Raw genomic sequence first — 27,776 nt, 5'->3', positions numbered from 1 at the left:
ATTAATTACATACAGTTGCTCCAGAGAGGGTCTGGCTTGCCAAGAGTACTGCTGATTTGGCTCTAGCTAGGGAAGTAAAGATATGATGCAACAGGCATTGCATTGAGGCTGCAATTTTCAACCTTTTTCATTTCATGTCACACATAAGCTAATTACTGAAATTCTGTGGCACACCAAAAAGCATACTATATTTTTTGCCCAATCTGACAAAAAAAATAGGGATAATCTTGATTCATTCACCCCAGACAGTTATTGTTGTGTTGGCTATTGTCATTATTTTTATTTGACAATCCAAGGGAAAAATGGTTAGTGCTCCTGACTAAAAATTCTTGCAGCATACCAGTTAAAAATTGCTGCATTAAGGTATTATTGTTCTCCCAGCTCTCTCTCTCTCTCTCTCTCACTCTGAGTGCAATCCAGAGGTATTTTGTCATGTATGCGCTGGGATTAGTCCAGCAACATGACTGTATCCTAATTTGGGAGACTTTAATAAACCTTTATTAGTAGACAATACAAGTAGACAAAAAATATATACGAAGTAGACCAAAAAAAAAAAAAAATGCAACAAAACAAAACAAATAAAAATTCCTAAAAAAGAGAGAGAGAGAGAAAAATCAACACAGGAAAACTTATTCATTTCAAATTTAAAAATACATTAAATGATAACAATAAAAATTTAACTTTAAAAGTATTTAATAAATAAAAATTAAATATAAATAAATCAAATAGTCAAGATAAACTAGAGAAATAACAAAAAATGCACCCAAAGAAAGTAGAAGACGATTCGATTCAAAAGATAAAAATAGAAATTAATTAATTATAAATAAGCACACAATAGAATATATATGTAAAGGCAAATGATGTCTCTTTGAAAATGCCAATAAAATCTAATTTGTAAACCTTTGCTAACCTGGTCAAGAATAAAAGCATTAAAATGATAAAGACATCAAAACTATAAATACAGGAAATTTTTTAAAATAAGAGAACATTTTTATGCAAAGTAATTTTAAAAATATAATTGACTTTCCTGGAAATATAAATTAATAAGAGTGCATCAAGAAATTAAAAACAAAATAAACCAGCAGCATAGACTAATTGAAAAATATAGTCAAAAGCCAGGACCAGAACATTTTATGGATGTTACAAAATTGGATTAGAATATTTTTAGAAAGAGAACATAATAGGCCTTTTTACTATAAAGCTACATGCAAAACCGTAATTAAAATATTATTTTTATTAAGGTACTAGAGGCCCAGTGCACGAAATTCATACACTCGGGGGGGTGGGGTTCCCTCAGCCGGACCTATGCCCTCTCACAGTCTGGGAGCCCTCAGGGGATGTCTGACTGACGGCTTAAGCCAGCAGTCCGACATGTGCTCGCCAGCCATGAGCCTGGCTTCTGGCTGAGCGGTGTTTCCCCTGTGGGAGCTCACTGACCACCAGGGGGCAGCTCCTGTGTTGAGCGTCTCCCCCTGGTGGTCAGTGTGCATCATAGTGACAGGTCATTCTAATGGTTGGTCAATTTGCATATTAGCCTTTTATTAAATAGGATAATTGACCTACAACATATATTAGTTTCAGGTATACAGCATAATGATTCAATATTTGCATATACTGTGAAACAATCACCACAGGACCTCTAGTTAACATCCATCACACACAGTTAGAGAAAACATTAGCACTTTTAATAAAGAACTTCATTAAAAGAATAATATACATCATGATCAAAAAGGGCTTAATATGGCATTGCTAAATATTGGGAAAATAATAGACAAATAGGTCCATGGAACAGTATAGAGTATAAAAAATCCATAAACTGTGAGAAATAAATTTCTTATTTATGTTGCTTACAAGCCACCCAGTCTATAATAGTATTTGGCTTTAGCCTAAATGGACTAAGGTAGAAATTGGTACCATATCAGGTGCTGCTGTAACAAATACCTAAAAATGTGGAAGTAGCTCTGGAACTGGGTAATGAATGAAGGCTGGAAGTGTTTTGAGGTGCACGTTAGAAGAGGCCTACATTGCTAACCACAGACCTTTAAGGGAGATTCTGGTGAAGAGTTCAGGAGGAAAGTAGGAGAACGCCCCAGTCTTCCCAGAGCACACATACCTAAGTCACCCTGAAGAGAATGCTGGTAGCAATAGGGACTATAAAGGCCATTCTCATGAGGTTTCAGACAGAGAGGAGAAACATATTATTGAATGAAGACTAAAGAAAAAGCCATCTTCCTTATAAAGTGTCAAAGAACTTGACTGAATTACATTTCAGGCCTAGTATTTTGAGGAAGGTAGAACTTGTGAGCAGTAAAATCGAATATTTAGCTGAAAGAATTTCTAAGCAAGTGTTGAAAGTTGTGGCTGGGCCCTTTCTCCCTGCTTATGATTAAATGTGGAGAGAAATAACGTAAAGATGAACTAGTTAAGCAAAAAAGGAAACAGATCTTTAAAATTTAAAAAATGTTCAGCCTGTTTATATTGCAAAAAAAAAGGAGAAAATGTCTAGGAGGGTATGGCCACACATCCTTTTGGTAAAGAGAGGAGTGTGTGTGTGTGTGTGTGTGTACCATGGATTTAATCATCCACTTCAGCAGGAAAACTGCCAGTTTGAACTGAAGGAGGAAGAATGGGAAGGAAGAAGAAAGACTGCTGGATTTCTAGGATTTTACAAGACATCAAGCTAGAGACTGTGTGTTGTTCCTCAAGACAAGGGAGGAATAACCTTGAAGTGATGAGGGCTGCCTCCTTGGTTTCAAAAGGGAAGACCATCCCCTCACTTGCAACCGGCCAAAGTCATGGGGGTGGGGCTTCCCAGAGCCTTGAGGTCCCACCCTGATCTGGCAAAGCCCTGGGGCAAGATGGCCACAGGGTGGGTGCTCCCCTGCAGTGTGTCTGGAAAGTGGGCCCTCTGTCCCATCAGACCTGCAGGGCAGAGCCTCACACCAAGGAGAAGTGTACCTGAGCTTCAAGATCTCATGCAATTTGCCTTGTAATTTGGACTTATTTGAGACCTGTTACCTTTTTCTTTCTTTCCTATTTCTCCCTTTTGGAATGGAAGTGTCTCTTCAGTTTGGCCTTCTTGAAGTTCCTGTCAGGCAACAAATATTCTGCCTCGGGATATCTGCCATCGCTGGACTGCCTCAAAATCTCCTCCAGCTCTAGGGATAGACTCCATACTCTTTAAATTATATTCTCAAATATCTCACAAGACACTTCTCTGAGTATTCTGTCTAAATAGAACTCCCAACACTCTCATCACTCTTACTCTCCGATCCTGCTATAGTTTCTTCAGAGAAAAATATTCCCCCTCTCAGCCCTTCAATGAAAGCCCCATAGTTCAGGGATTGGGTGTTTTCCATTCACTGTTGTATTCCCAGTGTCTGGGACATGGTAGGCACTTAATGGGCACTTGTTTTCTATTAGTTTAAGATCAGCACCATTTACATTCTACAGAGACTTATGTGGTCACTGTGAGTCTCAAATATTTGTTATCCCTTCCTGTTGGGAGATTATGTCCCCTTCCCCATGGACTTCATGCAGAGCTGTGTGATTCTCCCTGTCCAGGAGCTTTAAGAGCCTGCTCATGGTGCCCGTGTCTTCTCTGCCACAACACCCAGCACTGTTCTAGACAGAGGCCGTTCTGTCTGCCTGAGCCCCAGAGAAAATGCTGTGGAGCAAAGCCAAGGTTCATCATATGGATCTGTATCATGTGTAGTAAATAAACATTGCTGTATGAAGCCACTGAGATTTGGGGACTGTTCGTTTCCATGGTATAACCTAATTTATCCTGACTGATACAGATATCCAGGTAACCGTGGACAAAGCGAGGGCCCGAGGGTAGCTAAAACAAATTTGACAAATTACATGAATTTGCCTGAGCTAGCTCTTCCCAAACAATCTAGTGCTTTGCCATCAAAACAGTCTCTTGGAAAAAAATAAAAGCAACAAAAAAGCACTAGGACATTTATTTTGGCTTGATCAGAAGTCATTATTTGATTTCTTCAGGTTTTCATGGAAAAGTATTATAGAAAAAAGTAGCTAAAGTAGCTTATGGATTTAAAAACTGTTTCCCAACATGGCATTTCTTAAAATTGAGTAAGAGACTTACAAATAACACTGATTCCAAAACTTTACCTCAGACTAACTGACTAAGAATCCCGAGACTGGTGTCTTCAAATCTGTATCATTTTTAAAGTTCCCCAGCTTATTATGATACAACTAGTCCAAAAGGCAGTACTGGATGTAAATGTCTCCCGAGTTCTAAGTCGGGAGACATAAGGGGGATACACAGGCCAGCAAGAGCCTCAGTTCACCCCACTTAAAAACACATTCAAAGGTATAGCTTCTATGATTCCTCATTGAGTCACAACACTTCAATTAACAATGGGAATCAACTTTCTAAAGCAGAAAATATTTGCTTCACTTTCAATTGTTATTAAATGGAAATGTCTGACTGTTTGTAAAATTCTCAAGGCAGTATCACTTAGGTCTACTCTTGCAGAAATAGGTAGGACTAAGGATGCCAATAAAAACCCACAACAATTGTTTTCTGTGTAGGCATTGTGAGACTGACTTGAATCCAGCAGGAGAATTTCCTTTATTAATACAATATGAGTTAGTTGCTTATGTTATTTTATAAACTGTAATTCAGATGAAGTAGCAGCAGTTACCAAGACTGGAAGAGGAGACCAGAATTCTACTGTTAGGTGCCAGGAACTGCCAGTGTTGGACGTGAAGGAAGAAATTGAACACCGTGTGGATATTTCCAAACACAGGCAATAGAATGAAGGCTTGCTTCTTACACAAAAAGGCCTTTTACGCCCACCTGTACCTCGCCCCAGGATTCCCTCCCTCACAGGATTAGAAATGAGAGTACAGCCTTCTGAACTTCTATTTGACTTTGATGGCAGTGTTAAAGCCCTCATAAAATTAAAATGTTGAAGGGAGGAAGTGGGGAACAGGAAGAGATTAACCAAATAATTATATGCATATATGCATAACCCATGGATACAGACAATAGTGTGGTAAGCTTTGGGGGCGGGGGGGGGGGGGGGGGACGTGCAGTATGGTGGGGGCGGGGAGGACATATGTAACACTCTGAACAATAAAGATAAAATTTTTAAAAATTAAAATGTCGAAGGAGAGGGTGTTTGTGTTACCAATAGAGTTAGAGAAAACACACTCATCTGACACGTGTTCTGAAAGAAAACCAGAAATCTTATGACAATGTATGTTTGTGCTTTTAAGAGCAAGGGACAAGCATATTGAACAATCTCTGTCCAAAATGAGCTGTGCTGTGTAGTGAGGGTCACCAAGCCAGAAGCAATAGCTGGGAGCGGTGTGGCTTGCTGGATAGCAAGGATCAGTTCTGCGTGCTTTGGCAGAAAGCTTCAGCCTCGTCCAGATACACATGCAGCATTCATGGAGACATAGCGATAAACATCTACCATTGCTGACAGATGAAGAGAACTGGTCTACCACATCTTGGCTTCTTGGCCTTCAGATTCAGTAATGCAAACACAAATGAGATTTTTCTTTCCCATGAAGTAACCAATTACTAGGTAAGTTATTTCAAGTCCTAGCATTACTACAAAGAAAAATAAATTCCTTTCTGGCACCACCTTAAAAGAAGAATTTCAATTGGATTAGATTCCTTCAATCTAGATGAACATAATAATACCTTCTTTTAAAAACTATCCCTCAGCTAACTCCCCTCCCTATCCCATGCTTTCTTCACTCCCCCTTAAAGATAGCTTTATTTCTTGGATTTTATAACCAAACTTTGCCAATATGAGGCCAAGTACAGATTTCAGTAAATTATCTGCACAATTTGGAATAATTCACAAGTTAAAACACAAATGTTTGAATGATCCAGAAAACTGAGGCGATAACTGTACACACATGCATGCGGAGAGAAACAGACACACAGAAAGCCTAGTCCCCACAGGTCTACAATACCAGCTGATCCTGCTGATTAGCAATTTTTTTTTTTTTTCTCAAATCAACCTGTGAATTGAATGAAGCTGAGATTTGTCTAGAAAAATCTGTTTTTGCTTTTCTAAGATTTTAATTTGGAGTGTTTATAACTAATCACTGTTTTATATGTGTTCTCCTCTTCCTCATTATTTCAACTGATTTATTTTAATGCTTAACAGATTAAATGTTTATAATCACAGGCTGTAGTCATCTAAATGTAGTTATAAAACTTCTCTGGGAAAGATGAGAAAATTCTTTCAGGTCTTACGTGTACTTTACTGATTTGAGAAGTGAAATATGCCTCTTCTTTTCTCACACTCTCCAGTTTCTAATTCCTACATGATGGCCAACAAGTTTCAACTTCTCCTCAAAGACTATCAATGGAGCAATGTCTTCTTTGGGTAAAATTGAGAAGAACATATATATTTGAGTTCTTATTTCTTACTTACCTACAAGATCTAAGACAAAAAAAAAACCCTTCAATTATTTAAAAAGTTTTATAGTTTGTATCATTTTTTATTTGATAATATATGCATTTTTGAAATTTGAGAGAGAAAAATTCCTATTACATTCTTTATCTTGTTTCATAGTATTTATTTCATTTATAATGTTTATAATAGTATTTTCTTGCAATTATTTTTAATATTTTATTTTCCATGAACCAAAAGTTTCATGAAGGCAGAAATGTACCTGTAGTATTCACCCCTGTGAAATATATTTTTAAATTAATGCATAAATTGATTTGAATAAATGAATGGGTCAGAATGACTAGGCTAACCCATACAGTGGGAACAGAGTCCTTTTGTGTTCTCACTAAACACAAATTGTCCCAGCCATCTACAGGACCTTAATCCTTAGTGCATAGATCAAACATCTGATAACATTTAGAAAGTAATCTGAAAGTTGAATGTGTGTGTGGGTTGTTTTTTTTTTTTTTTTTACCAACTTTTAAAAAGGTCCCAAAAATAATGCTTTGAAAAGAATAGTGATCGAGTGCAGCCACTGTTACACACATAGGATCCGTTTCTGAGAGAGAAAGTAGTGGGTCATGCTGAGCTAGGAGTGGGATGCTAGTTTGATATAGCATCACAGTGGTCCACACATTAAGAATCCTTGTCAGAGGTTTTGTACATTAGTGTATCTTGGGATCGTTTTAAATTTGGAACTGTGTGTCAAGAACTGGGAAGGGTCTAAGATTTCAACTTACATACAAATTAGCTTGCCACAGTTTCAGGGAGGCTGGCAGAAGATACAAGACTCTTGGATCAGAGTCAAAGAACAGTTTATTACACACAGTTTATTACATAACATTACTATGCTTCTCACTGAGCTCAGTTCCCACAGGCACTGCAAGGAGAGCCGTAGTAAATCTGTACATGCAGTGGGCTAGGCACCCAAGTTCAGGGATTCTGAATCTTTTCTAAGGCACATGAGCATGGCTGCACTTTGCTCTAGAGCAGCGGTTCTCAACCTGTGGGTCGCGACCCCTTTGGCGATCAAACGACCCTTTCACAGGGGTTGCCTAAGACCATCCTGCATATCAGATATTTACATGACGATTCATAACAGTAGCAACATTACAGTTATGAAGTAGCAACGAAAATAATTTTATGGTTGGGTCACAACATGAGGAACTGTATTTAAAGGGCCAGAAGGTTGAGAACCACTGCTCTAGAGGGAGACACTATATATTCCATGGCTGTTCACTATATAAACATCCTTAGAAATATGGCTGAGAAGAAAGGACAGTTCGTATCTCTTTTGCAAGATGTGCAGAAACATGAGAGACTCTTGGAGAATTGTTTCCCAGCACCATGTTTCTGGAAGGCTTTTCCTGGGGCCTTAATTAAGTTAGTAGATATACAAAGGTGTACACAAAGATAACCTCCAGTACTCCGCATGGCTCACACGCATGCTAACCTCAGGAGAATGAACTAAGATGAGTGAAGAGTTAGAAAGCCAAGTGTCCAGCTAAGAAGAGAGGCAGGAGATGAACATGACTTTCATCAACTGGTTTGGGTGAATCTGATGGGAGTTACAGATGGATGCAGAAAAGCACCAAGTATGCTATTCTTCTCTCCTATTAGAATATATTATCATTTGGGGCAAGTTAAATCACTTCTCTTTACTTTACTCCTAATTTGCGCTTCGGAAAGCCAAAATAACCCTTTCAAAATCTACTTTACCTCTGCTTAACCAGCAGCTGCTTTATTTATCCTCAAAGACCAGAGAAGATACAAGAGCAAGAGTTCAGATATGTCAGAGGCTGCAACAATGAACGGAACAAAGAAAAGAAAAGCCACTTGTCACCTGTCATGCATGGACCCAGCACTGCTGACCTGGAGATCCTACGAATTTGGCTTTCTCCTGCTCTTGATGATGTACTCAATCTAAAATCGGGCAAGATTTTGAAGTTTTGGAGTGTAAGGGAGCCTCAGTCCAGCAGGGCAATTATGCCTGCTTTTTTTTTTTTTTTTTAAACTGATGCTTGCCTTTGTTCTTTAGAGGGAGAGCCCTTCCCATACCACAGGCCCTCGGGGCACACAGACAGTGAGTGTAAAGGATTTTTTCAAGGATAATAAAAAGCTCTTGAGGATTTATAACTGTTTCATCTGTCAGGAACTATTTATGCTGACTTGGCACTTAGAGTGAATTATTCTTATTAAGCAAAAGTTGAGAAAATTGCTTAAGTCTCACCAGAAGGTACCTGCAGTCTATCAGAAGCGAAGACATTCTATAAGCTATAAACTTAAGAGGAACGAAATTACGCGTCTGTATGGATGTCTGCAGTGAGATAAATGAGTCCAGAGAGAATGTCTCCTAGCTTCGCTCCTCAAGCTGCTGTGCTGGGTGATCTTTCCATTCCCTCCCCTGAGGGAATGTAGGGAAGGCATTAGCAAGGACTGCTTCCCAAGGACACGTTCCCCTTTCATTTCTCCAGTGACATCTCCCCCATATGACATCCACTGTCATAGAGCAAGTGCAAATCTATTCAAGGACTTTTATAGAGTGCAAGTTATTGAGTAGAGTACTCTACATGAATTATCTTATTACTTTCTAGCAACAATCCCATGAGCTACTGTACAGGTGGGGAACTGAGAGATAGAGGGATTAAGGAACCCAGCCAACGTTGAATGCTTGTGGTGATAGATCTGTGATGTAAATTCAGGCAGCCTAACTCCAGGACAGGCTCTTCGAATCACTCTGTATAATGCCACAGATGCCTCTCCTCCCAGAAGGCATAGGATTGATCGCCTGATTCAGCTGGTGACTCCTGAAACTTACAAAGGAATCTTTCTTACTGGTAGTAGCCACTCAGGCCAGATTCAGCTCACCTAAGTTGCCTAATAACAAGTTTCAGTTCTTTTCCAAACCCTTTGTCTCTTTTACCTTTTCCCTCTTCGTTCTGAATTCAGAAAGTCTTACGAGTAACAGTTTTCATAAATTTGCCAAACACACTCCATGTAGTGCTTAGCACAATGTATAGGGGCTCAAGAAATGTTTGTTGAATGAACTCAGAAGGCAGATAATTCCCATCTGAATGGGCTCATTAGCATCAAAACCATTCATTGCTTATAGCCTCCCTTAAGATATCCATCTTTACTCCTTCCTTTGAATATTTAAATTCCCACATTTACATCTTACAACATCTCTTCCACCAGTCTGGGACACAGGCATAGCATGCCAAGCTCACTGCAGCTAATAGCCCTCTTATAAAAACATTTTAGAAGGAGAACCCTTTTTTCCAGAGTTCTTATTTAAATATTTAATCAGTACTTCTAGAACTGCTCCAATCAAAATAAGTTTTCCAAGACTCTATTGAAAACATGCATGTTGTTTCTGTCAAATGAGCATGATTCTAATAGCAATCAGCATCTAAGACATGATGTCCTGATATTCCCAATGTCTCTAGAGCCATCTTTAAAACTATAGAGAAGAAATAAAAAGAAAGTTGGGAAGAGAGAAAATGTCTAATTAATAGTGTAGAGAAAAGATCCTCAATGATACATAAGTTGTGTCTGAAAAATTACCACAATCAATCAACAATATTCACTGATCATTGTTTTCCAGAGTGTCTCATGTCTACTTAGCTACTCTTGTTGTAATGTACCCCGCAAATCACAGAAGGACGCTTCAAGAAGTCGAATTAAAGAGTCACATTTATTGCAATCCGGGACTATGAGGGGCCGTTCCCCAAATCTCATAGTAACAAGATGGTCGCAGCTCCAAGGTTATATAGGCAAAAAAATCACAAAGGTATTGATTACATCCCAGGGTTTGGAATGAGGAACCTGGTTCGCAAAAAAGTAGTTTACAGAAGCAGAAACAGCATGTTATTTAAATTACAGTTTGGAGTCTAGAGCCCTTGGGTAACCTGGGTTAAACTTAGTTTAGGCATGTTATCTAAATTACAGTTTTGGGTCTAGAGCCCTCTGACCTTGGGATAACTGTGCTGTCCTGGTCTTGGGACCACTGAGTCAACTGGAACGCATTATCTGTGTCCACTAAGACAATTTAGGATAATTGTGCTGTCCTGTTTCCCAGGTATAGAAGAATGTGATTTCTAAAACCAGAAAGATAACAATCAATGGGATAGTCATTCAATCGAATGGGATGATGTATACAATTCAGAAAATCAAAATAACTTTTCTATTGTTAAGCCAAACAGCAGGGTTAGAGTTAAACTACAGTTTCTACCTGAGATGGTTGCTACCATACTTCACTCTCAGCTATCTGCCCTGGCTCCTCTTTTTCTCTGGATAGAATACTCCTATCAGCTGGTTTTTAATTCTGTGGCAAATCCTACCACTAAGACCTGACCGGTAAGAACGATGCAGCCATGATCAGTTTTCCATAGAAGGATACGCCTTCCTTTCAGTTGCTCAGACCCTCACAATCCCAATTCTATATTGTGAAAGATCACTAATGCTGAGACTTTCTTCAAGAAATCTAGAGTTCACTGTCAACTCTGGCTACTCCTCAAACTCACCTCTGGTCAAATGATCTTATTTTCGGTGGAGCCAAGAAAGAAAGTTCACTCCCTTCTATTCATTAGACTTGTAGCTCAGAGTCCTAAGTGGACTTCAAAATAATAGACACATTTCAGGCAAATATAACGGGGTCTGGACAATAGAACTGCACTGAAGGGCTCCATTGATGTTCAGCACAATTCTTGCAAGAGATTTTTGCCTCCATCCACCTACTCACCATTCCCTTCCCTCCATTTCATTACTAGGCTAAATCCTTCCCTGGCTCCAATCCCCCTCCTTAGAAGTCATTAGTGACTCTTTTTTTCTTACTCCAACAAGTTTAAGTTCTAAGTTCCTCCTGGCTTGTGTGACCCTCCATAAATTCATCTCATCCTCACTACCTGTTGGAGAGCAGATTTTGAGATGGAGATGGGAAGCATTGGGCTTACTTTGGGAATTGATGCCTGTGGGCAAAGACAGACGTTAGGCTGCAATACAGTAGGCTGTGATACAGTCACAACAAAGGCCTCTGACAATCTCATGGGGAGCTTGGAGCTGGGACAGCCTTGTAGAACTATCTTTTCTTTTTCAATCCTCACCTGAGAAGGACATGCTTAGAGAGAGGAGAGAGGAAGGGAGAGAGAGAGAAACATCAATGCGAAAGAGAAACATCGATTAGTTTGCCTTCCACACGAACTCCAACTGGACACTGGCGATCAAACCCAAAACCCAGGCATATGTCCTGACCAACAACCCTTCAGTGCACAAGACAACGCTCAACCAATTGAGCCACTCCGGCAGGGTAAGAACTGTCTTTCCATTAAAGCAAGAAGCCCAATCTTTACACCTTAACGCCAATCAATCTCTGAATATGGGTTGCCCTGGAAAGAGAATGAGACCTTGGCCCAGATGGCTCTCTTCAGCTGAGGTATATTAGGATTATATACCCCTTGAGGTCAAAGAATATATATATTGATTTTTAGAGAGAGGAAGGGAGAGGGATGCAGAGATAGAAACATTGATGACATGCCCCTTATTGGGGATCTAGCCCACAATCCAGGCATGTGCCTTGACTGGGAATCAAACTGGTGACCTCTTGGTTTCTGGATCAACACTCAATCACTGAACCACACTGGCTGGGCAAAGACCATGTTTTTATTTCTTGTGCATTTACATACACAATGTATGAAGAATGCTGTAAAAATGTACAGGACCCTCATACACACACACACACACACACACACATACACACACACAAATGTATTTAGCACTTACTATGTGCCAAGCACTATTTTAGGTAGTGGGGTTTCAATGGTTAAATATGATAGATAAAAGCTCTGTTTTCATAAAGATTACATTCTGCTTATTAAGAACTAGAAGTTAGTCAGCTACTTATTTTATCTTAACATTTTATTAGTCATTATCTAGAATTCATAATAGTTATAAAGAAACCCTAATAGTCAAATCTTATATCTTCCTTACACAGTGAAGCTATGCTGTGGTAATAAATTAACCTTGAAATCTCAGTGACATAACACAACAATTTATTTGTCACCCTCATCATACCCTGATGTGGATTGGGTGGCTCTCCTCCATTTGGCGCTGTACCATCTGGAACACATGGCCGCCAAATTCCCTTCATCATGGAAAGGGAGATCTCAAAAGCACACTGGCTCTTAACTGCCTCAATCCTGCTGCTCCAATTCATTGGCTATAATTAGGCACATGGCCTTAATCCGACTGCAGATTCTGAGAAATGTAACAGAACAAATAAATAAGCATTGAGCACTAATTGTCTCTGCCACAATAGCCAATGTCTATTGATTATGTCTATGTGACTATATCATTCTAAGTGTTTAAAGGTTCTGCACCTAATCCCACCAGGTTAGGGTGAGGGTTCCACACAAACATTTCTCAGACACCAGCTGAGTGTCCTACAACTGAAGTCAACTCTGACACTGTACCTGAAGATAGTGTCACATCCCACAGGTTAAGGGGTCAGTCCTACAAGACTGACCCTCGCCACCGCCCCCCCCCCCACCCCCCCCCCCCCCCCCCCCGCCCATAACAATCCAAAGTCCAGGTTATCACCTGTGCTTCTGATTGACCAGTTATAGATTGGAGATTCCAACAACCCTCTCTTTAGGTTAGATCCGGGGTCGGCAAACTGCGGCTCGAGAGCCACATGCGGCTCTTTGGCCTCTTGAGTGTGGCTCTTCCTAAGCCTTAGGAGTACCTAATTAAGTTAATAACAATGTCCCTACCTATATAGTTTAAGTTTAAAAAATTTGGCTCTCAAAAGAAATTTCAATTGTTGTACTGTTGATATTTGGCTCTGTTGACTAATGAGTTTGCTGACCACTGGGTTAGATTAATTTGCTACAGCATTTCAAAGAACTCAAAGGAACATTTTACTTACCTGACAAATGGCTTATTTTAAAAGGATGTAACTCAGGAACAGCCAGATGGAAGTGCTGCATAGGGCAGGGTATGGGAAAGACATGGAACTCCCAGGCTCCTGGTCCCAGGCACGCCATTCCCCCAGCTTCTCCACCTGTTCACCAACCCGGAAGTGCCAATATCGTCCTTTTGGGTTTTTATAGTGGCTTCATTTCATAGGCATGAATCATTAAATCATTGGCCATTGGCAACAGATTTGACTTACTCCCCTCCCTAGAGGTCAGGAAGTAGGACTAAAAGTTTCAGCCTTCTAGTCACATGCTTGGTTCTCTTTGCAACCGGCCCCCAGCCCCCATCCTTAGGTTTAGTCAAAAAGTGCCTCATTAACATAACAAACGACACCTTTGTTGGCTCTCCTCAGTTAAGAAATTCCAAGGTGTTTTAGCAGTCCTGTGCTAGAAATAGGGACTAACACCAAATATATATATTTCTTATTATAAGTCACAATATCACAGTGCTTAACATTGATTACTGACAACCCTATGAGGCAAATCCCAATATTAACTCCATTTTACAGATAAAGAAACCGAGGCACAGAAAGGATGAATAATTTACTTGAAATCCCTTGGCTAATAATTAGTGGAGGTAAGATTTGGATTCAAGCTGCAAAATCCAAAGTCCATGTTATTTCCACCAAGTATACTTTAAAAATTGAATAAAGACCCTAAAAGAAAGGTCTGTCTTCTTTCAAGACAGATCTTTGAGAAACACCCATTAGAATAATGTCTTCTTTTCCAGGTGTGACCTAAAAATACTAATCCAACCTAGTGTAGAAGTATCCCTTTTCCAAACCCTTCCTGTAACACTCAGTTCTTTCCAGGTTCTGCATGAAAACACTCGGGATTTAAAAGTTTTTGCTTTTTATAACAGTCATTAGTAGTTCAAGCATTGCAATGAGCTCCCTTTGAACAAATAAGCCATACCAAACAGTCTGCCAAGAGCCTGACTATTAAGCTGAAAACTATTGATGATTAAAATTTTATTGTCCTTCCCCAGCTAAAAAATTCTATGGTAACATGCACAGAGGCTATTAAAACATACATGTTCTTTATGAATAGGAGTCCTCAGTGACTCGGGAAAGTAAAGTCCTTCTCAGGGGCTCGGATTTTATGGAGAAGCTTTCATTCCTCCTAGTGTTCCCTGACTTCTCCTATTCTTGTTTCCATGACAACAAGGAGACCGTAGATAATTGAAATTAGGTTTGTCTTCATGATGGTTTAGGAAGCTCGGTAACTTTAAATGCCTGCACATGGAGGGGAGAGAAGGGCCTCTATTGCCACCTGCTGGGCTCCACAGTTTTCCTCAGCCTCTCCAGTTCATCTCTGATTCCACATCTCTTGGCTTTTGGCTTCTTGAGCAGACTATACGCCCTCTGACATTTGTCAATCTTTCTGTTTCAGTTTAGATGGGACATTGTTATGAAAGAGAAATAAAAACTTAGCCCTCAGCATCAACTACTCTTTAAACTCATGCTAATTTGTAAACAAGGATCATAAGTAACCACTTCTCCACAGCACTCAATTGCTTCCAAGTGTTTTTCATTAAATCTAAGTGAAAACACTTCCCAGGATGCAATTTTAAGGGAATATTATTAATCACATGCCTTGATTAGCCTTGGACAGTGCAATAAGTGAACTGGCTGAATAGAAATGATTTTCTTCTTTCTGCATGCCCTCGTTTTACAACATGAGTATTGCTGAAGGTGTGGGTTTCCTGAAAAGTAGAGAGAACTATGAAGGGTGCTTTCCAACTGGATATTGATTTGCAATGATGGTTGTCATTTAATTCCATATGGCTTTGCCTTTTAACTATCGGATTACAGAGGAACTATTGATGTAGACATCTTCAGGGTCTAAGGCAAAACTTTGCAAATATTTTCTAGAGCACTTAAGATAATAAACAATTCAATTTAACAATGTAGATTTAAGAAATGAACAAGGGCTCCTAGTAGTTCAAAAATTTGTGTGAAGTTTTTACTGTCCTCAAACTCTTAATTCGTATGTGTTCACTGCCCCTCAGAGTTATCTGAAATCACATCACCGGGGAAAGAGAGATGCCAACAGTTCCACAAATAAGTAGAAGACACGCAAACAGACTGTTATTGGCAAAACAAATTAGCATGATGGGTGAGTGGAATTTGGGATTAAAGATTTATGGTTTTAAACAAAAAATGCATACTGTGCTCCTGAATGGAACCCATATTGTAAAAATATTGATTTTTCCTATAAGAGTTTATCAATTTGATTCAATGCAAATCAATATCTTAACAGAATTATGTTATTTGACACACTTCATTCTAGAATTCATCTAGAAGAAGAAATAAGAACAACCAAAAAATGTTTGAAAAAGAAGCAGGGCTTTGCTGTACAATACCAAAATATACTCTAAAGATATAGCATGTAAATAGTGTGATACTGTTGCAAAGATAGGAAAATAGATCAATAGAATGGCATGGAACATTAAAAATGGCACCATTTTTATATAGGATAAACTAATTAATTAACAGTGCTGGAGAACTTTGTTGAACAAAAATGTTAGATTTCTACCATGCACCAGATAATAATAAAATCTCAGATGAATTAAAGCCTACATATAAAAAATAAAAATTATTAGAGGGAATTTAAGGGACTGACCGTATAGTCTTGGTGAGGAAGAAAGCTTTCAGCTGGACATCACACTCAGAAAGCACACAGAAAAAGTCTAACATATTTTACCACATTCAGGTGTATGGCTCCTGATAAGACATTGCTCTTTCAGATACAGCATTGCCTACAGTGGGACTTAAGAGAGGCCCTCGAAGCTCCCTTTAATCCCGCACCACACTTTATCATGCAGTGTAGAAAGGAAAGGACTGAGCGCCAAGTACCCTTAAACCTAAGTGAGGCCCCACATTTCAGCCAGAGCCACCTTTCCTGACCCACAGATCAGTAAATGCTCCTAGAGCACTGCCTCTCTCCAGAGCTCCCCCCACTTAATTAGAACAGTGAGCCAGCATTCCCTAGAAGACCATCAGTACTAATCTCCTTGGGAGAAGTTCAAGCTTCCCAGAACCTCATGGAGACTCTTACCACAGACACATCTGTAATTCTCTAGTCTGATTTTACCCACATTTCCACATGTCCCTGGCCTACAGCTTCAGAATTTACAGCACCTAATGTAAAATGAAAATGTGGGGCCCCTTGTTAAAAAATTAATAAGATGCATAGCCGACATGGCTCAGTGGTTGAGCATTGACCTATGAACCAGGAGGTCAAGGTTTAATTCCCAGTCAGGGCACATGCCAGGGTTGCAGGCTAGATACCCAGTAGGGGGCATGTAGGAGGGAGGCAGCCCATGAATGATTCTCATAATTGATGTTTATCTCTCTCTCTCTCTCTCTCTCTTCCTCTCTGAAATCAATAAAAATATATTTTAGAAATTAGTAAAAATTTCTTAATGGTTGCAGTAACCAAGCATGGGGCCCTTCTAAGTGAAGGGCTGCAACACACATTGTATCTTCATAAGGTCGCTCAGTTCCCTACTCTAACCCTTTTTTTATTGCCTTACAGTCTGTTGTCAGCAGAATACCCTGCATTCTCCATTTCTCCTCTAAATGGTCAAAAGAATTCTTCTTACTCTAAATAAATCTTAGCTGTCCCCAAGGACATTGTCAGGTTCCCTTATCCCGCATCTCACAGGGCCTGGGGATAGGGCCTCTCTATTTCCCATTGCTTTCCCTTTTTAGAACTTGTGTCTTTTTCAAAAATCCAGTGTCTTTCAAGCTCAAGTCATCCATTTATACCACCCAGTATCTCTTTTATTACGGTCATCTCTGAACCTCCTGCTTGTTCAGCCAGTTCATGACACCCTATAAGTGCTCGGGAAATATTTGTTGAGAAAGTTAATAAATGACCTGTATAATCATTTTGAAAACAAATAAAAAACTGGGTAGCAATCAAATGTAACTTGCCAACTGCATAGTAAGAGCAGTCATACGTGTGTTGTTGTTTTTAATCCTCACCCAAGAATATGTTTAGAGAGGGAAGGGAGAGAGAGAGAGAGAGAGAGAGAGAGAGAGAGAGAGATCGCTTGGTTGCCTCCCATATGTGACTGTATCGAGAATCAACCCTCCAACCAACTGAGCCACCCAGCCAGGGCAGAGCAGTATACTTCAAGCAAAGCATTCCTTTTGCCTGAATCACTCACAATATCTAGATATTTGCATTCTGTATTCTATGTAACTTTTATCAAACAAACTAGCCAAAGCATGGCCTGTTATGAAGCCAAGTTGATATCTATGCCCTAAATATTTATGATTGTTCCTTAAGAAAGCTGAGAGGAGGGGCAGATGAAGTCACTTGATAAGACTTCAGGAATAGGAATATATTCATGTCCCTTTTATAGTTTGTTAACAAAGTAAACAAAAAATGACAAACCAGTCTCTGGCCTGGTGATGCCTGTGCCTGCCCTGTGAGAATTTCTAGCCTCATTGCTTCGGAATACTGCCCTCTTCTGGCTAGAGCGCGCTTATTGCGAGAGCTGTGTGAAATGAGCCTGCCTGAGCAGAGAAACGAAATTGGGGTCAGAGACAAAGATTGTGAGACCATGAAAATTAGGAAAAGGTAAGTGTGGGAAGAAGATGGCAGAAGCAGATTTAGAACCCTCCTCACCTTGAGGTTCACTCACCACATTTTTCCTGCAGAGGTTCTCTTACCCAATGCCCACCCGAACAAAAACAGACAGGTCACCCGACTTGTCCCATTTGCTTTGGCACAGCTGAGGGCTTGGAAGGATGAAGCCAGGACTGTTCTGATCTCTTCACTGTCACCGCCCCTCACCTTCCTAGCACACGAATCCTGCACACACCCTTCCTTCTTTCCCCAGCCGGTCCTCTGACTTGCTGTCCACATCGCTCTCCGGGAAACTGCACACCACATGCCCACTTTTGAGCGCCGATGGGAGCCTTGCCCGATGGCCCAGCTGTACACAGGTTTCCCCTCTAGCTCTCAGTGCCAAAAGGTATATGTAATTGCTTCACCACCTTCTGGATCTGGGTTCTTAACTTCTCTGGGAAACAGCACATTGATAATAGGAGTTGGGCAGGAATTATGTCACACAGAGAGAAAAAAAGGCAATTTTAGGCAGAGCAAGTAACTACAACGTGAACCTTGGTAACTTTTTTAATAAGCGGATCCAACCGTCTAAAGTATCTGTATTCGTCTTCCCTGTGACCAATGCCACTTGTCGTTGTAAAGAACGTAGAACTTTCCACTGTGTTTCACTTTACAGCAAATGCTGATATTGGTACCGCACACTAGCGTTAGCCAGCGGGGCTGCTTACAGCCAGAGGCCACCCCCACGGGCCCTGGCAGACAGAACTGGAGGGCCGAGGGGATTCACGTGTTAGCACATCAATGCCGGGCACACTGGTGAGGAAGCTGTGGTCTAGAAAACGTGCCAGATTCAGGCCAAGTAACATGCTTTATCAAAGTATCAGGAAATCCTGTGGACAAACCCCAGGGAGTAATAGAGAAAAACAAGCCAATTAGAGTGGAAACAAAACATACCATCGGCAATTCTTGGAGTAGAACACAATTTCTGTGGCCCTCCTCCTGGGGTGTCCTTTAGTGCCCCGTCTGCCTCTACCAGTTCATCCTGTCAGGCCCAGCTCCAGCCTCCCTCTGCCCGCAGGTCTTCCTAGCAATGTCAGTCCTCTCATCTGCACTGGCTGCAGGAGTGAGGGGCTCTTCAGCACCACTTGCCACAGTTACACACAGTCTCAGGTTGTTCGCTGATGTTTAATTGGAGCATGCTTAACCATATGCCCAGGTTCTCTGGCCTTCTGGGGTTGCAGACCACTTTGCCAACCAAATAATCGAAATCTAAGCTCCCATTAGATCGTGTCAGAAATCCCGGTCCTCTACTGAGATGATTCTGAGGATGACCGGAGAGTACACACCTGCCTTGGCTGTTGCTGGCCATCCCTTGCTCCTAAATGCTGCTTGGTATGGTCTGGGCAGTTCCAAGTGCTTTTAATGTTTTTCCATGTGTAGACATGGACTCCCCTTATACTTCACAACTCCATCCCACACCCCAGCACAGCTAACAGGCGAAGGCTTGAAGATAATACACAGAATTAGAATGCAGGAAAGGAACATTTAAGACTTGGTATCAGCTCCACTGCTATAAAGGCAGCCATTCACATTATTTTGCAAAATTCTCTCTCTCCTCTTTGTTGCAACTAAACCCAGGACTAAACGTCGCATATTTAAAATGCCTTTTAGAGTGTTTCCTCAAACAGTTAAAAAAAAATCTGTCCTTCAAAAAGTGATACTGCTATTCCTGACATATGAAAATGGCTGCAATTTTTAGTTTCACTTTTTTGTCTTAATTTATCCATCTTGTCTGCCTTGATGGTAAAAACAGTGTCCTGTCCTCCTCGGTTTGTGTCCAAATATTGTCAGTTTCCTTCAAGAGGGAAAGTGGTGCCCTAACAAAAAGCCAGGGATAGATTTGCCTTTGAGGTGCACGGCAAGGCTACTACTTGTTCCTCCACATCCCATTCGCCTCTGCCTCCTGCTGCTGCAGGGAGAACACAGCGTCCAGCCCCCTGTGCACTTAGGGACGCCACGTGGCTGACATTTAGCCAATGAGTGTGAGTGGAATGGTGAGCATTTCTTCCAGGTCTGGCCATACAAACCTGCAAAATGAGCTATTTTCTCTTGCAAGGAAGGGAGCTCCCAGGGCAATTTTTGAGTGCCACATGTTGAAAATGGCAGAGAAGCAGCTTAGGGCCCTGAATGATTTCATGGAGTTATATACACTGAGTGGTCAGATTATTATGACCACCTGACGTTTGCAGGCAAATTAGTTATAATTTCCTGCTGAAGTTGCTAGAGGGCCAGATCATTATAAATGTCTGAATAGCACAACATACCTAAGTATCGTTGCTGATCAGGTTCATCCTATCATGTTGATGGCGTATCCCAATGGAGATGGCTTCTTCCAACAAGACAATGCGCCATGCCACGGTGCTCGTAATGTGCAGGAGTGGTTTCAAGAACATGAGGGAGACTTTACCTTGCTTAGGTGGCCTCCACAATCACCAGATCTCAATCCAATGGAGCATTTGTGGGACGAAGTTAAAAGAACCATTAGGCAGTTGGTTCCACAACAATCAAATCTCACAGAACTGGAAAGTGCTATTCATCAGGCATGGTGTCAGATTCCTCGCATCACCTTTCAACATCTCGTGGAGTCAATGCCAAGAAGAATCACTGCAGTATTAAAGGCAAAAGGTGGCCCAACGAAGTACTGATGGGGTGGTCATAATAATCTGGCCGGTAATACTAATCTGGCCACTCAGTGTATATATCATTAAACTGTTTACTTGCTCCAGGCTCTTTTTCAAGCAAGAAATAAATGTCCATATTATTTAAGCCATTATATTGTTTGGGTCTGTTTGTTACAGCAGCTGGCCCACCTTAATACCAGCTGCAAATGGATATGCTATTAGAGATGCCCTGGCTCAGACATGGAGTTAGCAGAGGTCTTTGTGTAGTTATAAAGGACACTAATGGTCAAGAAGAGGCCCACTCCCCATGCCTTCTTGACTTCCATTTCACCATGTGGGTTTCGTTATTTTGGATAAAGATACACTACTTCTAAGAAACTTCCTTTAAAACAACTGTATCATCTGAAAAGATTGAACCACTGTCATCCATAAACCCCCTTAACATAGATGACTTTCTTATGTTTATTTCTCAAGAAATACCTAATGAAGAGCAGAGAAAGAGACCCAGGCAGTGAAATGTTGAAGGGCAGGTTGGGAGAGATGGAGAAATATCTGGAGGATGGAAATATCTGTTTCCAAAAGAAACAGAAGTCTGGGCAGTAGTCAGTGGAAGGTGGGGCCCTGGAGAAACCTTGATGAGTGAAGGGGAAGGGCAAAAGGTTCAAAGAGGGGGGACGAAGGCACTGAAAGCAAACCTTTCTTGATAATTTGCTGAATGCTGGTCCTCAGATCAGGTGCTTTGGCCCACCCTTTCTCTACATTTTAAGCAAGTCGTTTAGATGGTCCAGTATACTTTATAGATGTGCACACGGCCCCTCGGGAAAGCGCTGGTGAAAATCATGACGCTGGGATTTGTTCACACCCTATCTGCACTTTCAGAAATTGGGTATTTTGACTATTTTCAGTCAATACCTTATTTAGAGATTCCTCTAACAATAATCACTACTATTTTAGCTTATGCCCCTATTTTCCTTCCATAGCTCATGGAAAGGACAGACAGATGGGCAGGGCAAGGCCACGGAGTCATTGGCACCAAAAGTCAATCATCAAATAATTCAACTGCATTTGTCCATTCATTATTTTTAAAACAAGTATGTACCTATTACAGAATCCATTTTATGGTTAAAAATATTAACAGAACATTAAAATTACAATAATTAAACATAACATTAAATATCTGCATCCAATTTGTACATGTTGGGCAATAGCTGTGTATTCAGGGGTAGCAAATCTTGGACTCACTGCCCCTACTGAATGTTGGCTATGGTGCCCCCTCACTAACGCCAGCAGTGGAGTGGCCAGTGTCCCTCATGGAGGTGAGAACTCTATTTCCCTGATCAATAGAAAATTTTATTGGTCCTACCCTATGCCACATAGATGCTTCTTCTATTAGTTGTCTGTTGCTGCCATAACAAGTTACTACAAACTTAGTAACTTAAACAACAAACATTTACTTCGTTACGGGTCTGAAGGTCAGAAGTTCGACCCTGGATTCAACATATAAAAACAAGTTGTTGGCAGGGCTGCATTTCTTCCTGCAGGCTGCAGGCTCCGGGGGAGAATCTGTTTCCTTACTCATTGAGGTTGCTGGCAGAATCCAGTTCCTTGTGGTTATAGGACTGAGGTTCCAGTCTCCTTGCTGGTAATCTGCTGGGGCTTCCCTTAACTCCTGGAGGCTTCTCTCGGGTCCTTGCACTTAGTTCCCTACATTTCAGAACCAACAACAGGGTTTTGAACCCTTTTTATGATGCCATCTCTCTCACCTCTATTTTTCCTCCTTATTCTTCTTATAAGGACTCGTTATATTACATTGGGCCCATCCAGGTAATCCCAGGTTCTCTTCCCATTATAAGGCCCAGCACCTTAACCACATCTGCAGAGTCTCTTTACCATGCAAGGCAACACAGTCACAAGTTCTGGAGACTAGGGCGTCAACATCCTTGAGGGACCATTCTTTGCCTAACACACTCTCAACTAAGAATCATCTGAAAAAGCTTGGCCTTTAGGGTGATCAGTGTGAATCAATGAGCAGACCCAGCCCTCATGATGCCTAGGTCAGGCTTCTTTACCACACTTGCAGCTGATTTAAATGCATGCTGGCTTAATGTCTTGTTTCTAGTAGTAGAATTAAACGGCATGATGAGAACATTCAGCACCTGCCCCTGTCACCTCCATCTTCCTCTGTATAAGAGTAGTATTTGAAATTTAAACCATTCAAATTCAATCTTAGGGAAATGTCAAAAACTAAGTTTGCCTGGGTGTGTAGAGAACATAAGATTTTCCCTGTAAGTATATCTATTTAAACATTTTTATAACAAAATATTAAAAGAGCTAAGCATAGCCCTGGCTAGTTTGGTTCAGTGGATAAAGCGTTAGCCTGTGAACTGAAGGGTCTCGGGTTCGATTCCGCAAGAGCACATGTCCAGGTTGCAGGCTAGATCCCCAGTAGGGGTTGTGCAGAAGGCAGCTAATCAATAATTCTCTCTCATCATTGATGTTTCTATCTTTCTTTCCCTCTCCCTTCCTCTCTGAAATCAATAAAAAAAAATATATATTTTAAAAAGAGCTACGCATAAAGATGTACCATCCTGTGGTGACTTAATGTTTTTCCTGGTGTACATTCTTCCTACAGCATCCAATTTGGCCCACTGAAAACTTGACTGCTTTCCCAAGTGCAGGAAAATCTTATTTTTTTTCTTCATTTCTGGTCATAGTGCACACAGAGTGGGCAGGGCAGAAACAGGCACAGCAGTTTCTGTGGGCCAGAAAGTGAGTCAGTAGGAAAGTAGTCAATGGTAAAAGAAGATGGACCATCGCCAGAGGAGGGAATGGACCCCTCAGCATTGGGAAAGGAAAGGGCCACACTTTCTGCCCTTTAATCTGTTACCAGATTAAAGCCATATGAGTTGTTGGTTAGACAAGGGTGTAAAGAAAAAACACTACTAATGTCAGAAGCAGACAAGTACAGGAAGACCAAGGGGGTACTGGACTGGGCACATCTGCCCTCAGTTTCTCCCCTGCTCACAAATGGAGCAGCTTCTTTTTCCATGGAAGACTTGGGCTGGTATTCCCCAGACTGAGGCAATGTCATCTGGAGCCATTCTTGGAAATACTAGGACCCCATTTGGAAACGCTTCCAAGGCTGCTTGATAAGACTGCCAGGAACCCTCCCATAGGGAGCGCAAACAGATTCCCCTGCTGCTCACAGAAGAAAGAGTCTTTCTTTTCGCTCCCATTACTGGGACATGCTTGTTCTGTCCCCAGTGGTCCCTTCTGATAGGACAGGCCCTCATCTTTGCTGTGAAGTCGATGTGCAAAAGGAGCATCAAAAAGTCCTGAAATTCTTCCCATAACCTCAGCTAGAGGGGAATTCAAGATTGTGCAGCACCAGTTAACAGAACATTGAGGGAAAGACGTTGTTTGGTGCCTGAATAACATTATGGCCCAGATCAGTAACTGCCTGGGTAAGAGTGAGAACTCCAATACCTTCATCTAGCACCCGCTCTTCATCCTTTAGGAGAGTATCTATGGGAACCATCAAAAGGTTCAAAGTCATGGCTCATGGAGGTGCCAACCATTGTTAAGAAAATTATTTCTCTGCAGAGGTGTGAGCTGACTGCGGGGAGGGCACTTGGCAGAGAGCAGGTGAGCTCTGTCCTATTAGTGGGACTTTGATGACTTGCCTTGATAATGGCGGGAACTCTTAGATTGATGGCCTTACCACTGAGCTTGCTCTAGATTTACTTATCTTGTATTATTATTTTGGGGGGCTTCCAGGAAAGACAGTCCCTGTGAGTGCCAGAGCCCCACAAGCAGAGACGCCGATGGGGCCTGTGGTGCTGTTCGCTGCCACATCCAGGCCGAACTGGGAAACACCACTGATTGTGTCTCCCTCGGGGGGCAGTGACCAGCATAGCCCCTGGATTTAGAACAACCCAGGACAGAAACTCTATGTAATTCTTATGCTAAAAACGTCATCAACCTCACTGGACTGCCCATAAGCTCCCTGTGGCTGGAACCCCCCCAAGACACAAGCCTCCTTCCTCCTGTCATCACTGCTTCCACAGCACACAGCTAGGGCCATGCCACTCTGAACGTACCTGGTCTCCGACGCTCAGCAGGGTCGGTCGGCCTGGGTAGGACTTGGAGGGGAGCTTGCTCTAGATTTAATTCCAAGGGACATTTGCTGATGGCTGGGGTGGCCCTCACGCTGGCTCACGGGTTCCTGTGGACATCACAGTTCCTACAAGAGCTCATCTTTTCCCACCACTTCAAGAACTCACAGGCTTGATAGTCCTACAGATGAAGTCCTTTCGTTTTATTTCTTTATTTTCAGTCATGCTGTGAAAGCAAAGTGCCCCAGAGTCTCTTTATCAAACCCTGAGTGGCAACTCATTCCCAAGTGGAGGCCAGAACTTTTCCTTTCTTTCCCTGCTCCTTGACTTTGAACGTCAGCACAACGCAGAAGTGTCTTTTGAAACATCACACTGTTCAAATGTTTGTCTTTACCTCAGTGTAGGATAAATCCAGACCGGCAGGCACACTGTAGGTGTGCTAACATTCCCATTTGCCTGAGTTACTAAACATTGCACAAAACTGTTCACCTGTGTCAGCTCATTTGTGTGAGTCTAGTTAGTATAATTAATGATGGTATCTAGCCTATAAGTGGAAATGGATGAGCTTATGGGTTTGGAATTCCAACAGTTCTGAGTTTGCTTTCCTGCTCCATCCCTGAACTCAAGCTCACTGTGATCTGGAAAGACTGTTTAGTCTAAGTATCAGTTTCCTCATGTGTAAACTAAGGATAATGATACTTACATGCAGGGCTGATGTGAGATATACATAATCTGATGCATAGGAAGCACTAACCCACAGTACAACGACTATGTATTAAATGTTGTCACTTTTGTTAGCAAGACTAAACCATCCACTGTGAGTCGGTAAATGCTATGTCTTGCACAAGATGATAATGTTATTGGAGGGTATCTAAAGACTTTTTTAAAAAAGGTATCTCTTGTTTCTTTTGGAACAGAAAAAACAACAACAACAACAGCAACAACAACAAAAACCCATGAATGATTAGCACCATTCTCTTAACCTAACCTTTTATAAAGCAGAGGTATATGACCAAAACAGCAGGTTGAACATTGCTTGTATGTTCGGGGGCTAACTGTGCTATGTACGGTCATGAATGCAAGCTTGTAGGAACCCAGCAAATCCAGAATGGCCCTGAAATTCAGCCACTAAATGAACAAAGATCTCAAGCAAAGCTGCTGGGAGTCCAGACGAAGCAGTGCTGCCTGGGGGAGCAGAATTTCCTGGGCAGAGCAGCGCCCTGGCCCTGGCCTCCTCCCCGGAGAGCCCTGCCTCTATGAATACACATTCAAAGACTTGAAAACACAGAGCAGTCTCACAACCCACTTACTGTGCACGGACTTGGGTGGGGAGGCACCGCACTTCCTGGCAGGCATTTAAGCCTCAACAATAAAACACCTATAAGCCCCTCTGAGGGCACGAGAACTCTCGCTGGACTTCTCCTATAGAAGGAAGGGGCCTCCACCCATTTGATGAATCGCACTTGAGCAATCTCCTGACATCTGAGGCTGGCACTGCTTCTGAAATTTCCCCGTTGCATTTCTCACTTTCAGTAAGAGAATATGCGTTAGATATGGTTCCAGTATTAGAAGTGCTCAGCCCTTTTTTGAATGTCTCTCCTGTTGAATGATCTCCTAGAGAAAAGAAGATTCCAAATCAACAGCTCAATTAAAAACACTTCCCTGGATCCGAGGGAGCGGGGAGTGGCATGTTATTTCAGTCAGCACAGGTCTGGGGAGGAGTCCAGTTTTTCTTGGGACTAAGGAGTTGCCTGAAATCGCCACCCAAAGCCTCTGTTCACTGAATAATAGTCCTGATTGCAAGGTTCAAACTCTCACTCAGGGAAATAGAGTGGGGGAGAGATGGCAATAGTTGGCTCCGAAATTTCCTTGAGACAAAAGTGCCAGGTCTGAGGAAGGGCAGCCCACTTGTGCTTCTGCCTGACACAAGTGTGACATGCGCACGCATTTGCCCACCACCCAATGGTTACACGTGTGCCACCAAAGCAGTGGGCTTCCTGTGCTAGGACTTTGATTCATTCCAATTTCCATTGTTCCTCTCCTCTCCAACTTTTCCTCCTCCTCACCACACCCAGATCTCTTTCCAAAGGATTCATTCCTGTAACACTTTCACAGAGAGAACGGGCTTTACTTGGTGACTTTTGGTTTACAGGATCGTTGGTGAACAATCAGTCTGTCTGGCAGGAAGGTACGCCCACAAATATTGCAGGGAACCAACTGGCTCTGGGCACTTCTCCAAGCAGCTTCATTTAAGGAATCGAGATCATAGAAACCTTTGGCTGGGAAGTTAAAGAAAAAAAAAGAAAGAAAGAAAAGGAAAAGAAAATGGTAAAATGGATCCGTTTTCATTGTGGAGAACCATATTCTACTTTTTATGGAAAATATTTTCAGGAAATACCTGTTGACTGAGGCTTTTAAACAAGTCGTATTGCTTTGGCCAAAAAAAGAGAAAAAAAAAGTGCTGTTCACTCAAGGGTTGAGGAAAGTTTGCTATGAACCAGAGGCTTTTTGCTCCCTGGGTTTTAAAAAGGGAAAGACATTGTTTTATGTGCTACGATATGCATTCTGTACTAATTATTAACATCTTTGCTTACACACTATTATGTTGCAAATATAACTCTTGGCCTTCTTTCAGTTGACTCTAAATATAAACTTACAAAGGAAAGAGAACATGTATTTGTATTTTCCTCTTCCGTAATCCTTCAGTGGAATGTTTTTAGAGGCCAACACCGACAGTCACGAGTGAATTTAAGATAAATTATATCATAAAAATTTATCATCTCTTTAAGGCCATAAACTCGGAGATTCTTTAAGTAATTAAAATGAAGAATGCAAACAGAATAGTTAATCTGACGAGAAGAAGTGCCCTTAGGAAAACAAAGAAGACAGCTGAAAGATGTATAATCTTCATTGGCAGAGCAGAGGAAAAAGGCATATGGCTTTATTTTAGAGAAACAGTGTGGGATTTAGCTTTAATGAACC

At 41.4% G+C, this 27,776-nt stretch overlaps 1 protein-coding gene across 3 annotated transcripts in view; it reads right to left on the bottom strand.

Moving 5' to 3' along the window:
• LOC139008839 (zinc finger protein 474-like) overlaps positions 1 to 27,776 on the bottom strand; it is an 89,068-nt gene that overhangs the window by 8,206 nt on the left and 53,086 nt on the right. For 2 of the 3 annotated variants that reach the window (XM_070412525.1, XM_070412524.1), the window contains one exon: positions 26,343 to 27,073. The exons of the other annotated variant lie outside the window; for it this stretch is intronic. In XM_070412525.1, coding sequence (XP_070268626.1) covers positions 26,922 to 27,073 — 152 coding nt within the window. In that variant the 3' untranslated portion in view covers positions 26,343 to 26,921. Of the gene's footprint in view, positions 1 to 26,342; positions 27,074 to 27,776 lie in introns of those variants that run through there. 3 annotated transcript variants of the gene reach the window in all.

The sequence above is a fragment of the Myotis yumanensis genome, unplaced genomic scaffold (genome assembly GCF_028538775.1).
Source record: "Myotis yumanensis isolate MYYU_CA2020_CCGP unplaced genomic scaffold, mMyoYum1.0.hap1 SCAF_4, whole genome shotgun sequence".
NCBI classification, from domain to species: Eukaryota; Metazoa; Chordata; class Mammalia; order Chiroptera; family Vespertilionidae; genus Myotis; species Myotis yumanensis.
The sequence above is the reverse complement of the archived record's forward strand: the minus strand, read 5'-3'. Positions and strand labels throughout refer to the sequence as shown.